This window comes from Haliaeetus leucocephalus, unplaced genomic scaffold (genome assembly GCF_000737465.1).
Source record: "Haliaeetus leucocephalus isolate CR32 unplaced genomic scaffold, Haliaeetus_leucocephalus-4.0 Scaffold880, whole genome shotgun sequence".
Taxonomy (NCBI): domain Eukaryota; kingdom Metazoa; phylum Chordata; class Aves; order Accipitriformes; family Accipitridae; genus Haliaeetus; species Haliaeetus leucocephalus.
Window position 1 is genome coordinate 914,627 of NW_010973316.1, and position 20,252 is coordinate 934,878.

The 20,252-nt window shown below is 37.6% G+C and overlaps 1 protein-coding gene across 1 annotated transcript in view; it reads left to right on the forward strand.

Annotated features, from left to right (window-relative positions):
* Positions 1 to 19,979, forward strand: part of CALCRL (calcitonin receptor-like) — a 28,846-nt gene extending 8,867 nt beyond the window's left edge. Inside the window, exons 6-12 of the mRNA XM_010583224.1 lie at positions 3,890 to 4,016; positions 5,614 to 5,767; positions 6,993 to 7,053; positions 7,175 to 7,241; positions 13,144 to 13,362; positions 13,728 to 13,769; positions 19,709 to 19,979. Of these exons, the coding sequence (XP_010581526.1) occupies positions 3,890 to 4,016; positions 5,614 to 5,767; positions 6,993 to 7,053; positions 7,175 to 7,241; positions 13,144 to 13,362; positions 13,728 to 13,769; positions 19,709 to 19,930 (892 nt within the window). The 3' untranslated portion in view covers positions 19,931 to 19,979. The remainder of the gene's footprint in view (positions 1 to 3,889; positions 4,017 to 5,613; positions 5,768 to 6,992; positions 7,054 to 7,174; positions 7,242 to 13,143; positions 13,363 to 13,727; positions 13,770 to 19,708) is intronic.
* The last annotated feature ends 273 nt before the right edge of the window (positions 19,980 to 20,252 follow it).

The following is a 20,252-nucleotide window of genomic DNA, read 5'->3' on the forward strand; positions in this document are numbered from 1 at the left end:
ACCCACAAACCACATTTTCTAGACTGTGGTTATGTTGGGATATAAAAGGAAATTAGAAAATTTAAAGGAAGCTAACTAAAGTCTTCTACAAGCTGTTCTCTTGGGATGTACAGTTCCTCTAAAGTATTTTTAGTACCAGAAGGGTATTTAAGGATCTAGATTAATACCAGGATGTATTATGTATCGGCTGAAGCTTGTATAATTATTCATAGCTTTAACAGGTGGACTTTTTTTTTGCTATTGTGTGGGGGTGCCTCTGAATTTGTCATGTTTCCAAAAAATTTATTCTGGTAGTCGATTGATAGTTTCCGGATGACATTTGCTGGATTGCTGACCATTAGAATATCTTTAAGTTTGACTAAAAAGGTGGTACTTTTCTCTATAAGAAAAATGACAGGTTTTTTCCAAATATCTTCTGCTTTTCAAATATCAAGTACTTGGGTTTTGGATGAAAATTCTTTTAAGATTAAAATGTTTTTGTTAATTTTATTTTTTTCATTTGAAATTCTGTTTTTTTCTTCAGAAAATTGTCTCATTGGAAATAGTTGCCCAGTTTGTGACTTGTGTTCCCCAAGTGGATTGGAGTTCTTGGTTTAATAGCATAAAATGGGCTATAAACTTGGAACACTGATCTTCCCCTCTGGAAATTCATCTATGACACATAAATGTAACTTCTTGCGGTGGCTCTGCTTTCTCATTCTGTTACATACTCTAGATCGTACATGTGTTTATTATAAATCTTCTGTTAAAATAGTTGTATGGTTTTCATAAAGAAAGAAAAACAAGGCAATAGAAAACTTAAAAGACCAGTGAATTCAGAGAAAGGGGAGCTATAATTTGAAAGATGCCCCCCCCCAACGCAAACAAAACCCAAACCAACCAAACAAAAAAAACCCACCTGAAATAAAGGAGTTGTTGTTGATCAAGCATCATGTCAAATCACTTGACAGCACTCGCAGGAGATAGCAACACTACACTTAAAGAGTGGGCAAACAACTGAATGATAGATGATAGAGAGATAGGAGGTTCCTAAGTCACTTTACCTTAATTTCAGCTGAACAGCTAATTCCCCTTAGGTGCATATGGGGATCTCCCTGGTCGAATTTTGCAGTATTTGAATACCTTAAAAAATTAGGTCTCAAACACATCTGGGGGCTTTTGGAAATGTTACCTTTTTTCTTTTGGAGAAATGAATTTTTCCCTAATGCCCAAGACATACAGAAGTCATATAGGAAGGGAAATAGGTAATTTAGCAGGAGGTCTGTTTTTATTTTACTGCACATGTTTCAGTCCAGGGGTAGGTCATTCAAATGTTCTTAGATCATAATTATGAGAATTAAGTGGTTAAAGGATATTATGTCATTAAGAAAAACAGTCAGAAAAAGGAATCTAGGAAGGGTAACAGAGAAAGGAGGGTGGGGAGGCTTAGGAAAAAATCCTTTTATTACCAAAAGCAGTCTTCGTTTTTAAATGTCATCAGTCTTGCTTTCTTGTTTCTTGTCCGGTGATCCTTTCAATCCTTTTATGCATGGGTGGAGGTGGGTGTGGATGGGTGTGTTTGAATATTCAACAGGAACAGCTGCTGGATGACCCTGAGAGATGGCCCCATTAGCTGTACGGGCTTTTCCTTGCCTGTGCATTGAAACTTAACAATAATCAGACAGAATTCCAGAGTTCTTCAGGACTTGTTTACACAAAGCCCTTAGCTGGAATCTAGAGTTGCCTGTCTTTTCATATATAAAACGTATAGGAAAAAAAAACCAAACCAAAACATTTTCAAAGAACATTAAAAACTGCGTACTACAGAGCTTTATGCATTTTGGGGCATTAAAACAAAAGACAAAGATAAAATTTAAAAAAGCCTAATGGAATATGCTTTATCACTTAATTCATATCCGAACCTGTGTTCTGTATTTCAGACACTTTTTTTTTTTTCTATTTTCTTCAGACAAATAACCCTTGGCAACCCTTGGTTCATGTAGGGTAGTTCCTTGTGCTGTATGACAGCACTGGTTTCTAGAGTGGTTTCCTTCCCCCTTGTTTAGGGACATGAGGCTTAGAATGTCTCAGGGCTCCAAGGCTTGACTTGCAGAAACTCCACCTGATTCATGGTATTGCACTGTGCATATCTGAACCTGTTAACTTACTCCATGTATCTGTGTGGTGCTTCATACGCTCTTCTTGTGACAGTTGCAAAGAATGCAACCAAGAAGCACAGTCACCTCTAGCCACTCTTTTTTGACTGTCTCTCGTGTTCAGTGGGGTCATTTTGTTTCTTGCTTCATCTGTCGCATTTCTCAATGGATTTCAGTATACTCCCCCAGCTTTTGTGACTATTCCATAGCTGCATTTTTCAGTTAAAATATGAAGTTCTCTGTCTTGCCCTCCCAAATTAAAAATGAATCACAATGTCCATACTTCATCTTTCCTTCCAGGTGTGCTATTTGAGAAGGCTAGAAAACTTCTTTTTTTTTTTTTCCCCAGTGTGACAATTTAGACTTGTCCCCTGACGACCTTGTCAATATATTTCTGATTTCTCTAACAGTGAACAGCAGTTGCATGTGTAAGTGATAGATTTTCTTCCTCCAGTTAGTCATTTAATTTTGTCAGTCAACTGCTGGCTATTAAATGGAGGTAGGTAGGTGTGGTTATAAAGCACAGACTCTTTACAGCTGAGGCTCCAGTAGATGCTTTCTCTGAAGCAACCAAAGAGCATTTCCTGAGAGTGACCACAGTACCACAGTCTTTATCACTTCTCTGTGCGTGTGGGAGAGGTTTCTCTGAGCAAAGCTAGCCCTGCAAAACTGGGCTGTGTTCCTGACTGCCAGTACTTACGTGCCATATGACTGATCAAGTCAGTTTGCTTGTGCGTGCTGCGCACCCCCTAACTTAAATCTGAAAGGATCATTTTTACCCAACTTTGTAAACCCGTCATCTGCTTTCGTAACAAAACGGATGTTACTTGCTCTTCTGGGAATTTGGAGTGTTAAGCCTTAATATCTCAATGATCTGAATTGTTTATATATCCATACAGGCTTTCTGTCTTCTTTTGTGTTTGTCTCCAAAGCTGAATTTCTTTGGAAAAACTTGAATGAGAAGCACTCCTGCCTCTTGGATGGAATGGCACTAAGTTAGACCTGCTTTCTCTAGAATGACAGACAAATAGAAGTTTGCTGCAACTGTGTTCAACTTCTAGTATTATTTAATATTATTGAACCTCTGTTTAAAATAAAGCAAGCCCTTCCAAAGATATTTTTCTCTTTAATTTTATTGCAAGATTAAAAGCAAACCTTGAAAATTAACACAATTAAATGCAGTTATATATTGCATTTTATAATTGTATTGTATATACTGTTTATAACTTAGTTATATACAAAAGTCAAAATAAGATTTGTGTTATTTTACTTATTTGGGTATTTCTCTAGCTATAGGATTAAGGGAGAAAGATGACAAGAATGTGAGTAAAGGAATTATCCTCAAAAAATCTTTACAGGTTTGGGTAAATGGAAACATAGGGTAAGACAGCTTCTTCAAGTTCAGGTGTGATAGTTAATTGGGAAATTCTTCAGGTACCAATAAAATAAAGGTATAGATCTTCTGAAACATGTTATATTATCACCATTCAAATCTTTTTTAGATAGCCACTACAAAGCAGGTCCTTCACTGTAAACATATTGAAACTGAATGTACTTGCTTTGCCTCCTGTTGGCATTTAAGGGAAGGTGTTACCTTTCACATCATTCTATTAAATTTGGACTGGAGCTGAAGAAAGCATTGTAAGACCTCTTAATAAAATAAAGAGCTCTAGTATTTCAAAGTTTTAGAGTTGTCCCCAAGTACACACAGTTGTCCCCCTGTGTATTCATTTGTTCTTGTTTCTCTTTTCCAGGAGCTTGAGTTGCCAAAGGATTACCCTGCATAAAAATCTATTTTTCTCTTTTGTTTGCAACTCTGTTGTAACAATAATTTCACTGACTGCAGTTGCCAACAATCAGGAGTTAGTTGCAACTAATCCAGTAAGTGAAAGTATATTTGGCAGCCTTGTTGATTTGTATGTGAAAAGCTTCAGCAACACAGAAGAGATAAATGAGACATGAATAGTTGATGAAATGTTGTATATAGCTAGGTTAAAATGTTCAGTAATGATGTATCCATGTTACGTAGTACAACAGATGACTAACAATGATTTAGGCATTTCACATTTGAGGTTTCAAAACAGTAAAAACACTCTAAGAGACAGAGCATACTGAACTGCTCTTCTGAATTTGTACAAATCGCTTTTGCACTGAAACAACTGCAAGAAAGTAGCCTATTTTAGATGATGTCAGTGAGGTTATGACAGTTGAATTCACTAATGAAAGGCAGTAAATAAAGCTTTGGAGTGTATTTTGGATGCCAGAAAATTTCCTATGGCTTTAACTTTGCCATCTTCAGTTGAAATGAGAAGAATTTTTTTTTTTCTCCCCCCGAAAGGATCTAAACCTGACCCTTATATTCTAAAAGTAAAAAGCAAAATAAAAAAAGCCATCCATTTGGGTCTGATTTTTCCCTCTCTCATTTCCTGATAATACTGGGGTAAGTGTGAATCAGTAGCCTCTCCCAAAAGGCTCAGAGTTATAGCAACGGAAGAGCCTGAAAATGAAATACAAAAACAAACAAAACTATGGCTTTATTTTTATGCAGACCTGGAAGATAAATTTAAATTCTGTGAAAGTTGGGGCAAAACTCCAGAAGCCTAATCAAGTAAAAAGATAAATTCTCTTTCTCCTGTAAAAGCTCATCAAAGTGCTGGAAAACAGGCTTGAGATAGCTGCTAATAATCATCATCAAGTGAGTTAGGTAGCAGAACATGGTAAAACAATATTGATTTTTGGTTTGTTTTAAGCTAAGTGCCAGAAATAGATCTATCAAACACAGCAGTTTTAGAAGGAGAAAAAAAAAAAAAGGATCTACTGTGTCCTAATCTGCAAGTTAACTATTGCTCCTTTTTCACAACCTCACATTTTAGTCTTCACAATAAGTTATAACATTTCAACTGAAGAATAACTTTTGAATGAAGCTAAATATAAATATATGCCAACAAGAGAGCTTCCTTCCAGAACCTACTATGCAAGCTCTCAACAGGCCCTACGTGCAGTTATGGCTAGGTTAAAATTGGAAGTATTGTAAGCATTTTAAAAACATAAATAATTTTCTGGAGTAGTTGTATGTTGTGATTGGTAAAACTGAGAGGGGCTTACCCTCATCACAGTACATTTTCTTGTGCAGTTACCATCAGATAATTTAAGGATTCCCTATTGTTTGGAATGGTCAAATGTGGCAATGTTTGCAGTAGGGGAAAATATCATTACAGCTTTCTGCCATCATGCTTGAGGATCTCGAGGTCCTCACATTTGAATAATTAAAATACAGACTCGGTTACCATCTTTTTTATCACCATAAAGTATGGAATAGTAATTCCATGAAAATGCTATTAAAAAAAAAGGTGATTGTAGTGAAAAACAGAATAAACATTAATGTTTGACTTGAGTAGTATTTTTTTCCCTTTTGCAAATAAAGCTCTGAGATTTTTGTAACTTAAAAATTTATATTGTCCTCTGCTTTTTTCTCCAGGTTAGTTGCAAAGTGTCACAGTTCATCTACCTGTACCTAATGGGTTGCAACTACTTTTGGATGCTGTGTGAAGGCATTTACCTGCATACTCTCATTGTGGTGGCTGTTTTTGCTGAGAAACAACACTTGATGTGGTATTACCTTCTTGGCTGGGGTATGCAATTTCACGTTCTGTATTTTCAGGCCAACTCAATCTCTTCCTCCTTTTCATGAGAATTCAAACATCTGTACCTTTGCTTCTCTGAGCTGGTAGCTTTGAACAACGATGACACGCCCCTCTTCTTTGTCTGTAGTGTTTTAACAGGCTTAGAAATGTTAACGTAGGAAGTTGTATGTACCTCTGTCTGCTGAAAGAGAGATTATGCATTTCTGGAGTCAGGAAGTGACTCCTCCTTTGTATAGAGAAAATAGTCTCCTATTATAAAAAAAGACATTAAGAAGTAATTATTCATTGTTCCTCATCTCGAAGATGTTTATTCAGGAATGAATGTTTGTTTTCAGAGAAGTCTCGCCATGTCTAGGGTGGAGGGTCAGAACTGAGTTAGAGATGGCCAAGGATTTATTTTTCCAGCAGTTCCATTTGACCTGTATTGTTCACTAAGCAAATACAGAATAGCTGTAGCTGAAGGTCTCAGGTAATATCAGTATCAAAACTAACAAGCTAAACCTGGTAATTTCAGATAATGTACAACACCATGTTCACAAAGTGCAAGTGAGGGCTTTCTCCTCAGCTTCAGTGTCTTGGCACATTCAGCTATAACATGACTTGGTACCTGGGTCCCTAGCTGTCCAGCTACAGACACAGCTGAGATGTGGTTCAAAGATCATAAGTGCTCAGCAGTTTCTGAAAATTAGGTACTACCAGATAACTAATTTCTCTATTCTTCTTAAATTTTTAATTCGGCCTGGTTTCCAGCGTCTGTTTTCAAATTTGTTTTGCAGGTGACCTTGTTTTCTGAATACCCAGCAAGTATGAGTGAGGACATGATCAACGTTGTTAATCATACTGTTAAAGCTATGGTCACGTATACAATTACCTTTTTAATATTACCTACCTGTTTAGCCTTGCAGCTTGCAGGCTGATAAACATCTGTGTTAATGAAGATTGATTGTTGCATTCTAAAAAGTTATAATTTGATTTGCCTTTTCTTTCTCTGTGTTGGTATGAAGTTCCTGGCAAGACAGTGGGAATAAGGTTCCATACGCCCCTCGGAAAGAAATCTGAGAAAATAGAAACAGAATTGGTCCCTGTTACTTTATTTGCTCTGCAGGTATATAGTTTGGATGAGATGAAAATACAGAAGATTCCTGCAAGAGACACAAGTTTACTTAGTTATTAGCCAGGTTTATATATGAAGAAAACACTTTTTTCTTCGCAGGTTTTCCACTGATCCCTGCCTGCATACATGCCGTTGCTAGAAGTTTATATTATAATGACAAGTAAGTGACATCTCAGCTTGCTTTGCAAAACTGTTATGTTTTCTTTAAGGGAGAAAAAAAAGGAATACAACAGATAATAAAATGCCAAATGTTTTTTTCTTTTCCTGTTTGTTTTCTCTAGTTGTTGGATCAGCTCTGATACTCATCTGCTGTACATCATCCATGGACCTATTTGTGCTGCTCTGCTGGTAGGCATTTTTCAGATAATAATTTGTTTTTCATATTTGTTTTCTGGCTGTTCTTCAGGGACTTACAAAGTTGGAAAGAGCCTACAGCTAACATGTAGAGGTCACTGTCATTCGCAGGACTCTCACTTAACACACTTGGTGCCTTAGATGCACCAGATACGTAAGTCCTGGCCTTATTAAGGAGCTGTACCCCTGGTCCTTTGAGAAACTCAGGTTTAGCAATATTGATTATCATCCCACTTAAATGCTAGTGACAAGGAGAGGACTAAATGTTACCTGGAGTACTGGAGGGCCACTTTCAAATCCTTCCTTCAGCTGAGAGTGCTTTCTCCCTGCCCAGGCCATTTACCAGGTTGACCCTATTACAAGCATCATTGTGTCACAGTGCTAAGGTGGCCAAACAGCTACTGGACTGGACCTCGCTGAGATTCAGAACAAGGGTTCTTGAATGGCATGACTGACTGCGGGTGGGAACACAGGATGGAGAGAAACTAGAGCAGGCCCTTGGGAAAGAACCAGTGGAAATAGTTCTGCAAGTAAGTGTGACTGCCCCTGTTTTGATACTAATCTAGCAATGTGTGCTTTGGCCACCCGGGTATTGCAACTCCTCTGCTCTATTAGTCCTCATGAACTCAGAGCACAGTGTTCTGTCTTACACTTCAAGTTAATGCCAGCTCTATTAGCCAAATGTTTACTACTGAAGACATTAAATTCTAGGTAACTTGCTCAAGACCCCACTGTATAAAAATCAGTGTTGTACTTCAGTTATTCTAGGACTGAATTTAACCTATGAAAATCGGTCAGTAGATTATTGCTAAATAGAAATAGGTGCATAATAAAAGAAAATACTAATATGTACCTACTTACACAACTATCCAGATAATTGATATCTATGAATGCATAATGTAGAGAATGCTGCTGTGTAGAGGCATTCTACATGTGACCAGAATTAGCTGCTGGCTATATACTACAGTCATCTCTTTTACTGTAGCAGAAACTTCAAGCTCATCTGGCAAAAGTATTGTATGCATGTCTGCTGACTTTTCTTACAGCTTTTCAGTTCATCCAAGGAAATTCATTAAGAATGAAAACACTGAGTAACTTTTTGGATATAATTGCACTTTCTGATCTACATGAACTTCCTCTTCTGTTAAATTGTTAATGAATACTTGCAGAGGGCATTCTGTGCATAGCGAATTCTCTCTGAAGACCGTTGCATAAATCCTGTGGTTCTTGTGACTCCCATTTTCATTCACAATGATATTAGCTGGTGAACTTATATTTTGAAGATTGTGTTGCTATCATGACACACCTGAGGCCCTCTGCATGGGAAGCCAGGGGCAGTCCCCATGAAATTATTGAGATCCATGGCCCATGGGGTGTGAATTATTACTGATAATGTCCTGTTAGTCAGGTCTGCTATATATGTTCATGTAAAGACACTTTAATGAGTGCTCTAATCTGTAAACTTAAAACCATTTCTAAATCCTTTCTAAATTTTCTTCTCTCTGATTTACACAGAAGGTGAAATCCTATTTTCACAGAAAGGCATAGGGGTATTTTGCTCACTTCAGTGGTGCTGTATTTCACCCAGAATATGTATGCTATTCTGCATTGCCTTGTGGATTGTTACTTCCTTTGTCCAGGTGTCTCTTCACAGATATATCACTTAAGTAAAGCTCTTTAAAGCTGAAATATAATTTGTATTAGTGCTTGCTTAAATAACAACAGTAAAAAAAACTGTGTAAAATTATAAGACTGTACCATCTTGCATGAAGTGACCTCATTTTAGGATGTAAGATCATTTTCTCCTTCCCAGCAGTGGCATCTACAAAGTCACATTGAAAACCATGACAAGACTCCTGCTGATTTCAAATGTACTGGATCAGCCCCAAACTGTCAAGTGTTCTCCCCATTCAAGGCAACACTAAGAATGTCCTTTGATTTTGCTGGAGGCATAATAATCGCCTCTGTGAGGTTGGTTTGGGCAGAATCTGCGTCCATTCTCTTTGCAGTTTCCAAATATGTATACCTTTGATATTCCTGTATTTTTCATGAGCTGACTGAAGGCGTTTCTCTTGCATTTTTCTTGCCTCAGTACCATCAGTAAATTTATTTGAAAACCATGTAGGAATAATAAAGATTAAACGCAACTACACATCTTGCCTGTGATGTGAAAATACCTTAAAGGAGTTGCTTTCCTTTCGGATAACAAAAAAATATGTTAATTCAGAAAAGACAAGCCAGGGATAAAGACATTAGATGAAATGCATGTGTTTAGGCTTTGTGAACAGAACCCTCATTTGCTTAAGCAGCTTGCTTGCCAGATAAAATTTTCACACTTTACTAAGCATGACCTGCTTTAGTAGACATTTAAGCAACAATATTAAACTGCAAACTAGATAACAAGGGAGAAGACACTGTTTCTACTTTCAGGAGCAAGATCTCAAAAAACATGAAGAGGACTGTCAAGTGGGTGCCAGGGAGAATTGGCAGAAGCCAATGGGAATGTAACTCTTGTACATCACTGAAAAACCTACAATTACATAAAGTTAACAATAACGCTGCTTTTACGGTCCCTGTTATTACATAACTGTGGTCGGATCCCTGCCAAAGAAACTGGAAGTGGGAGCAGACATAGGATGAATTTTGATTGGAATTGTCTTCAGTTGACCATTGAATTACAACCATTTACCTAAGCAACCACAATTAAAGAAATAGTGTGGGAATGGAACAGTAGAGTGTGATGGTAGTTTTTACACTAGACAAGAATTGATCAAAATGCAGGAGGTGAAAAAAGCAATGGGTTTGAATTTTAGTGAAAGCAGTAGTGAATTCAGTGTAGATTTCAGATGTGCCAGTGCACTACTGAATTAGTTTGCATTGGTGCCACTGAAAGAGTAGATTTTGATTTAGTTATGCCATTATTTATATAAATAATATTACAGAGATTTTTTTTTTTGCCCTATAATAATGTTATGTATTAGTGTCTTAGACTGACAGCCTTTTAGAGATGCAAATTGTTTTAGCAGAGGAAGTAAGTGTACTCAGTGAACATGTACTAGAAGGAAGTTCAGGAGCTCCTATCTTTGTCACTGACCTATTTAATGACTTCAAGCTGGACTCAGTACAAGACTTAGGAGTTTAGAAGTTGAAGGCTTAGCATTCATGTGCCTGGCCTTGGGAACGTCCACAGGCCAGGTACAAAACTTTTCTTCATGAGCACATACGGATGTTCTGCCCAAGCAAGCCAGGCTCAAGCAGGCTAAGATCTGAAGCTGCATAACTATATTAAAAGCCACACAATGGCTACCAGCTAGTATCTAAGAATATCTGAGTTTCTTGAGCTGAGAATGGTCTGTTTATATCATCCTAAGGAGGAATTTAAACAGAATTTAAACCCACATGCTAATAAGGATTACCGTACTGCTTAGCACAGACTCAACATGGAGAGAAGTAGAAATATCAGGGACCTGAGGAGAGTTTAATTCAAGAACTGTGGCACCTATTGACTTATAAGCTCAGCTAAGTTCGCAGCCACTCTTAAGGCAGAACCTAAATTCTACTAAGTTCCCAGTACAGGTGCCAACATTTCTTTTTATCTGTGATTGCCTCCTCTGCCTTTGTTTCCATTTTTGTTCATTTGCCCGGTTCACTTTTCAGGTCACTGTGGAGCTGCTGGTATTTTACTCTGTGTTTATACTGCAGCTAGCACAACGGGACTCCTTTGGGGCTTTACAAACCATCACAGTCAATTTGATGATAACATATATGCGAGTAGTTCCACTGGCCTTCTTTTCCTGAAATGTAAAAATCTACTCACTACTTTGCTAAAGTCAAGGCCTGTTTCCATCACTTTAAGAATTCAGTTCATCCTGATCTCACTGTATGTGTGACAGAAGAGATGTACATCAAAAATTGGTGCTGCATACTTTTACTGACAATCATACTTTTTTCTCTGTCCTCCGCTTTGCCTCGTTTGTCTTTTCTGTTTACACTAATACCTATCTGCAAACTCTTTGTGTGCTTATTTTTGTGCTTTTTGGTTTTGGTGGGTAAGTGGAACAATTAGAAAAATTCTGTGCATTTCAGCATGTTGTAAATGAAATAATTTGCTGGGTGGTATTTCACTCCTGGCTGCTGCAACTTTCATCTTCAGTTAGCATTCAAGGACAGTATTATAGGAATTGGCCATGCTACCAAAACACGAGAGGGCTGAAAACTCTGTGTTTGAGACATGCGGATGTTGAACTAGTAGATTTGAGAAGGATTAAATTTAGAAATGGAAGAAGGACTTATTGTCTATGTGTACTATAGGAAGCTGGATGAGGATCGTGGGCTGCATAAAATCGAAATAAATCCCTTGAGAAAAAATCAGAAGACCTTGGTTGCTTAAACAAAGCTTAAAGGTAGCTGGAGACTTCCAGGAGAAATTCATGCAGTAGTTTCCTATGTAAAACAATTTCCTGTTAAAATGATTTAAATAGCATATAAGTAGAATATAAATAGCATCACATATCTGTCAAGGGCCTTGTTGCTGTAACAATACGTAGCTGTTTATCATGAAAACCTTAACTGACATGAAAGAATTCCGCCAGGGTTGTGGAGAGCATGGTGACACACATGGTCTGAAATGGCTTCCCTGTTTGCACTTGTCCTACAGCAAGACAAAGACCTCCCCTTAGAACAGGAATTCCTAGTCTTTTGAGAAGGGAATTGTCTGTCTCTCTGTCTGCTGGCTTCTTCCCTTGCTCCCTACTTTTGTCTCTAGATAGTTGTTGACAAGGACAGACAATTATCTGGAAGAAGAGACAGGACCAGGTCTGTCCCTTCCATAGTGGGTGCCCTAAGCAGCATTGTCTTGCCTCTGTGCCCTTGCGCAAGGTGATGGAACTGGCTGAGCTCTCAAGGTCTCTTCTAGCTCTAGTTTCTATAAGAGGCTGCCATTATTGCACAATAGATGAAAATACGGTGTAATCATCCATAACGTTGCTGTTGCTCTGGTTGCTCACATCCTTAGGCTGTTGGGGGTGGCGGGTGCGCATACACACACATATACGCGTGCGTGTGTGCGTGTATTAGTTTGGTGGTTGCTTACAATGAGTGCTCACATATTGAAAGATAAAGTCTGCATAGTTGTGATTTCAGTTTGGGATTTTGTTTGTTTGTTTGTTTGTTTGTTTGTTTTGTGAAACTGAATGAACAGATATGCACCACTGTTAACAAGAAGAGCCTTAAAAGTTATGGAAATAATCAAGTTCAGTAGTGCATGAGAATGATGTAGAGCATCATCTCAGTGCTTGCCCCATTTGCAGCTCAAGTCAAACATTGGCCACTGTAAGAATGTTAAATTTGCTGTTTGTCTACAGGAGTATACAGTTCCTTGTAGCAGCATTTTGACTGCAATTTTATTTTCTTTTATTTTTTTATTTTTTAAAAATCTCATTTGTTTCTTTTCTATAAATTTGTCTAATTCATATTTGAAAAATAAAAAAGCAGCCTTTTGAAGAACCATATTTAAATACAAAGAGGGAATAGTGTCATCCTCTTTCTTGACCAACCTAAAAAGACATCATCATTGTAAAAAAACCTAATCATTCACCTATGTGCTGTTATTGTGATAGCAGAGAGAAAGGTGCGTAGATTGTTACAGTGGAAGATGGACATTTATCTAGATGGACACTTGCTTAATAAGTTAGAGGAATGGACATGGGCAATAGATGTTAGAGCCCACTCTCAGTTACTTAAAGGTGTTTTCAAAGAATTTTAACTCATGCCTATTGTACAATCACCATGCTATCCACGTAGTATGAGTTTTCTTGAGTTTCTGGTTTTAGTATCACAAAACGGTATGTGGGATTATTTTTCAGGCTATCTTCAGTGTCATTTTCTTTTATGACAGGTGAATCTTTTCTTCCTGCTAAATATCGTTCGTGTTCTCATAACCAAGCTGAAAGACACCCACAAGGCAGAATCCAACCTGTACATGAAAGCAGTGAGAGCTACCCTGATTCTTGTTCCACTACTTGGCATTGAATTTGTGCTGTTTCCATGGCGACCAGAAGGCCGGATCGCTGAGGAAGTGTATGACTATGTGATGCACATCCTTATGCACTACCAGGTAGAAAGCATTAAACAGTTTTTGCTCGCTTAAGCTAGATAGCAGTTGGCATCTGAAGCAAATAAAGGAGAAATGATCTTGTTATTTTAATTTTTAAAGACCTTCATGCAGTATTCTTATAAATGACTTTAACTTTCTCATTATGCTGAATTTTCATTTCTTAAAGGAAAGAAACATCATGGTAGATAGCTGGACCAATACTTTTTAGTAATGTATTTTTAGAAATAATTCAGCAAGTTTACATTTGTACTATGTTTTCTTTGCTGTCTATATCTGAATTTTATGAGGAACCTCTAGTTATCTCAACCTGGAAAAATGCATATGCATGTGAAATAAAGCAGAATTTTTTAATTTTTATTTTACAGGGTCTACTGGTGGCTACAATTTTCTGCTTCTTTAATGGAGAGGTAGAGTAACAGTTTTTAATACATTTATAATACTTTTCCTATTTTATATATTTTTGGGTTTTTTTCAGCAATTAAAGAGATGGTAATTCTTAAATAATTTTTAAAAAATTTCTAAATCTAAATTTGTCAGGTAAAAATTAATTTAAAAAACTAATCTGGCTGCCAAGAGCAGAGCTTGGGAAAGACTATGCCATCATTCTTGGCATCATTAGGTTCTTTAGGACTGACACTCTTGTGCTGAGCAATATACATGTCTCCTGATTATATAAGGAATTGAAGACAGTTGTCCCTTTGATATGAGTTCTCAATAAATATCGTGTAAAAGTAAAATGTAATTCAGTATCCAGATGGTATGTTTGTCTGTCTTAGAAGCTGTACAGCATCTGTTGTCCTGGAGAATCACTGTATTTGGTCTTTCTGCAGCAGGAATAGAGCATATTGCATACATGTTGATGTGCTGGGGTACTGTTGTGTTATGACAGCTCTTTGGGAAAATTTTAGGCTGAACTTTGGAAAACTGGTTTTTTAGCACTGCTGAGAAATACTATTCAAAAAATCAGAACTGAATAGTTTATCGTGCTTGGGTCAGAAATGTGTGTTGAATAAGAAGTGCACTTTTAAGGAATCATCATCAGTCAATTCCAAGAACAAACTTCTTTATTCTTATGTTAGAGGATTGTGCCATATTTCAGTAATATATGGTTCTGATCCTGTTGAAGCTAACAAGCTTTGCTGTTATCTTGAATAGATCAAGGTCCTGTAACTCTGGAGTGCACACAGTGACTTTTCTCTAGGAACTCTGGCCCCCAAGCTGTAGAGGGTACACTTAGAGGGCCTTACAGTGTCAGAGATCAAAGTGGTAGAAAGGCTAAAAAAATATATATCTACAAAATCGCTAATATGGCTCTTGCTTGCAAAAGAACCCAACAACCCAAAAACTAAAACCACCTCACCAAAAAACTAACTGGTACTTTTCCAACACTTCTGGTAGAGGAACAATTACAGTCCTACATTTATTCCTACATATCTGTTTGTTCATTTGTTCTACATTTAGTGCAGTTGCAGTATACGGCTGTAAGCAGATGTGTGGGAGTAGCCAGATGTTTTCATGTGACTCAACCCTTATTTTCTTTCATCAGATGTTGTAAAATTGTATCAGTGTGCCTATATAATGTTATTGGACAGTAACATTGACGTACAGGTAAATATTTGGCTCATACTAGAATTGATTTATGCGGATTGCCCTTCCTCCTCTTCCTAAGTCTGAAGTTGACTGAATTGCAAAGAAACTACCATGGGGTTTCAAGTTGTTTTTTTTCCCCCCACCCCCGAAATGTAAGCATCTCAATGACTTTTTGCCAAGGAGGCAGAAAAGATGAAGATAGGCTTTCTCACAGTTTAGTGGGCATGGAGCAGTGGTTTTGATCTGATCTTAACATAGAGTAGATCCAGGTTCAAGTCCCTGCTTATGTATTTGATTCAAAGCAGAACACATCATTAAGCGTTCTGGATCTGATTTGATCACTTGCCCACATTCAGCACTGATATTTTACACGCTCTTTCTGTTCTAAATTTTATAGTTCAGAATGCCTTCTAAAAACAGATATTTGGAAGAAATCAGACAGAATTTGTTCTGCTCCAGTGCAAAATGGGGGGGGGGGGGGAACGACACACACTTAAAATCTCTGTAGTTTCTATGAAACAACATTGTCCACTTCTCAGCTCAGCCCTTTAATCCTTGTGGATCTTCTGAGGCTACTTTGTTACTTGAACAAGTTGAAACCCTAATTTTAAAATATGATACAATCAGTAAGAATGGTATCTGTTAATATTCCATTGTTACAAACTCATATTTTTTACATGCTCTCTTCTGCTGTGTAAGAAAAGCAAACCTGAGTCATCCCACTAATTCAGTATCCTAAATTCACCATGGGCTGATCAGTGGTAAAAGATGAGCTCTTCCACAACTCCTACAAGTGGTGACAAATGAATCACTTCTTGCACATCTGCCAGCAGGATAATGTTAAAAAGGGGATTTAGCCATTTGAACATTTATTAATTTAGACATTTAATTTTTAGACCCTATGCCTTGACTTTGTTAGTTAAACATACATGTCTGTATTTGCTCTCTCTAGAGTGGAATTTTATGCTTTTTAAACCAGTTTTGTGTTCAGTGCTTCAGTGACCACTATTCACTTTTTATTTTTAATCACACCTTGTTCAAGAAGGGACTTATTGCTTTATAAACAACTATATCAGTAAGGAAATCCATGGGGAGAATGACGGTGTAGTTAGGAAAAAAAGTCCACACAGAAAAAACGGTTTCCTTTCTCTACTTCAAGATTCTGCTCCTGGCATGCGAGCCTGCAGGCACACGTGTGTTCTGTTGCCATTATAGTCTGTTGCTGTCATACCAAATGCCTGAACAAAGCCTGCAACTGTGGCTTTGCTGTTCTGTGGATGCTGCTGCTTTATCATCACCTGTCATAGCAACAGCTCATTAGAGACTCTGCAGAATGATAGGCATCAGAGAGTGATGTTAACGCTTGTCTGCAGCAAGTCTATGGTTTAAAGGTGAATGCTGATATTGGAATTGACACTGACAATGGGGCAAAAATTTTCCAGTGGGATATTAGCAATTAAAAATACTAAAAGCACTGCAGCTGTTTGTCCCAAACCTCCTACAGACAAGGGCGTATGTGCAAACCCTTCATCTTTATTTTCTGTGGCAGGGCTTCCCTAAGGACGCTCACATTTTGCTTATGTCCCAGCACCCCACAAAGATGCTGTTTGACTACCTCATCAGGTTCTCCAGTTCGAGTTAGACTAGAGTGGCCTTGGGGGGTGACACAGGCTGCAGTCAGAGGAGAAGCTTGTCCCAGATCTCTGATAAATCACTAGAAAGGTTCCTATTGAGCTATGAATAACAGGTGATAATAATGACCTACATTATCCATGTAAGCTTTGCGTAGCTTGGATTTTTTTCTTTCCTTCCACTGGTCTATAGAAATGTTGCAGTAAAGATTGTGGTGTCAGGTCTGCAGGATTATACAATCCCATTCTCAACAGGCGAGGCGTGTTGTGGGTTTTTTTTCTCCTTGTTTGCTACTGAGCCTGTTTAGTTAGTGACATGTTGAACATCAAGCTACTAGTATGTTGAAGAGCTGATTGGAAGGACCCCTTTATGGAAATTCATCAAAAAGAGCCATTGCTACCTTATAAGGTGAGAAAGCAACAATATTCCAGCTGGAACGGGCACCTCTATTAATGGCTGAGAAATACAATTATATTTATTACATTACTTTCCTTCATTAAATGCATTGTATAATGCCCTTTCTTATAACAAAGTAACAAATTGCTGCCCCTCCTAAGTTGAATTTACAGCTCTGTGCAACTGCTCAAAGCTGAGGAAAGAGCACTAAAAGATCTGTTTTCCCTTCGTTGCTAGACATGCATATTGTTAAACAGAGTATAATTAGTGGTGAAAATTAGTTGTCGCATTGATTTTTTTCCCCATCTTCTTCTATAAACGATTGATTGGATGGTTTAGAGAAGACTGAAAGACAGTATTAATTATTGAAAGGATGCAACACCCTACAAGAATAGACATGTAGCAGGACAGAGGTGAAATACTGATTCAGCAGTAACAGAGAGGCTTTGGGAAGAGTGCCAGAAATACATGGCTTAGAAATGCACCGAGAGCGCGCGATGGGCACTGAGGCGGGCATAGAGGAAACGGTGTTTGCCCATACAGGAAACACTATTTATAGCAATCTGTCACTGGCCAGAGAGCAAGCTAAACAGACTGTTTTCTCCCTAGAAGTAGCCCAAAGGCACTTGTCTTGCAGGAATACTGATGGCTTTCTTGAGCTATGGGGACTGATATCCTTTTGGACTGGTTTAGAAATATTATTAACAATTGAAAATAAGACAAACAAACAAGTGCTGCTGAAGCAGCCTGGAGGAGGTGTGGGAGAGGACCTGAGTGTAAGGCTTTTTTGCAATTTGGCAAGTCTAGTTTATTCCCCAGCTCTGCCAATAGACTTCTTTGACCTTGGTTAAGCCATTTAGTTGCAGTTGCTGACATTTTCCCATCTCAAGCCTGTGTTGTTTAAAGTGAAAATAACTGAATATGTAATTTTTTTTGTGGGGGTGTACAGTAAAACACTAACCTTATTGATGTAATTGACTATGGAAAGAAGAACAAATGGAGCATAGCTTAGTGATGTGCACAGATTGATTGATATGATTTAAAAATAAATTCCAAGCTTCCTTCTAGGAGAAGATGGAATTTTGAATATGCATCTTCTCTTGGCTTTATGAGGGATTACAGGAAATGGATTCAACCCATATGAAGATTTAAGGCTATATCTTGCTATGCAATGCAAATTAGTTAATCGAACCCTTCCTGTGATGAACCAAGAGCTCTCCATTTGGACTCGGAAGAAATATAGACTTTTGATATGAAGAGTGATAAGATCAGATACTCAGAAGTATTAAGAAACCTGATTTCTCTTCAGGGTTTGTAGATTTGTGTTTAGATGTTTTGAGTGGATTGGAATGGTTTTATGAACAGTAAAAGAGCATCTCCTTTGCCCTAAAATACTAATGTCTTCTGTTACTCAGTTGATCCTTCTTCCCTTACCCTTTTATATTTTCTTTGTAAGGATTTTGAGAAATATGAAGTTCTCCTTTAAACAGAAGATTCTGATACCAGAGTGCAGGAAGTCTAAAAATTACATCCCTTTTTTTCTATTTATTTTTATTTTTCGTAATTAAAGCCAGAGTAAAATTAGACAAAAGACTACATTGTGTTAGGGAAATGTAAAGCAAACAAAAAAGAAACCCTGAAGACATATGGAAAATCTTAAAAATATTTACCCACTATATCAACATTTAACTGGGGGAATCACTGTTCACTGTTTAGTTCTTTTGTATGTAACAAAGTGAAACGAAGGTCATGCTTGTGAATGAGGCTTGTGAATTGGGGTGCACTGCTGCATAAATGTGTCGATGTCCCCCTCAGCGTTTCTTGAAAGTCAGTGCCTTGCCAGTCAACACAGGAATACTTTGTATAAAAAGTTTGGCTGAAGAGGAAATTAAATATTCATGATCTGTGGGCAGTTTTTTTAAAATTAAAAAAAAAAAACCTCTTGAAAAAGCAACAACAATAGCTATTACAATTCTTAGCATTCCTCACTTGGCATCTGCACTGCAAGAGTAATTCCATGTGAATTTCTTGAATGTGGCATTTCATCAATCCAATATGTACAGGTGTTTAACCATATTGTAGGAGAGGAAGGCTATGATAAACATAACATCCTTTCAGTGAAGACATGTAAAACAGCTGGGGCCTTCAGCTGTTTTATCATCAGCTTTATTTTTAATGCTGGTGGAAATATGGAGTTTGGGAAATTGTTCTTCTATTCATTTGATTAAGGTCTGGTCAGAAATTAAGAAAGGCTTTCTTGTTCCAGAACCATAGCAAATGTAAATTATGGTTTGTTGAGAGTATAAAAATTTACACCTGCTGAGGATGTGGCTTTTTGAATATAAGGCTAAATGGAAATGACCTTTTTCACCTGTAAATGTGATCTGTCCACACTGGGCTTCAGTCCACAGGGGAGAAAGCAGAAAATTGTGTTGCTGCTGCTCCTCCAGTAACCTGTTCTTTTTCTGAGCAACTAGTACACTACAATTGTAAAATGTAACTATTTCACACCAAATTTGCCAAAGAATAATGCCTACTTAAATCGTAAATCTTTCAGAACCTCCTATGTGACAGATCACATGTAGGTACCCCCCCATTCCAGGACTACTGAGCCTTAGTCCCTAATTTGCTTAGACACATTTATTATGGCACTCATGCATAAAAAAATGAAGTCCAGTGATATCTTGCCAAGTGTTTTATATGCATTACTTTTTGTTTTCTGGCATAGGTCCAAGCTGTTTTGAGAAGACACTGGAATCAGTACAAAATCCAATTTGAGCACAGCTTCAGCCACTCGGATGCTATGCGCACCGCTTCCTACACTGTATCGTCAATCAGTGATGTTCAAGGCTACAGCTACAATCACGACTGCACCAGTGAACATTTAAATGGGAAGGGATACCATGACATGGAGAGTGTTGTTTTAAAAACCGAAAAGCTGTATGGTTGACTGCCAAAGGTTCGGCATATGCCAGTGTGCTTACCCTTGTGAACTCCAAGTGTGATTTAATGGCTTCCTGGCCAGAAGATTTTACCTAACTTGGGATATGTTATTCTCCTGAATGATGCAAACTAAACCAATGTGTTTTTTCTTATGTATGTATATATATGCATATATACATATGTTTGTGGTTTTATATCTATATAGTATGGACATCTGTACATATATATATCTCTCTATATATATGTATGTGCATTTATATAAGGATACAAACTTTGCCTCTTCAGTTTCTACTGTGTAGACAAAGTTGGCAATTTTTTGTACAATGGGA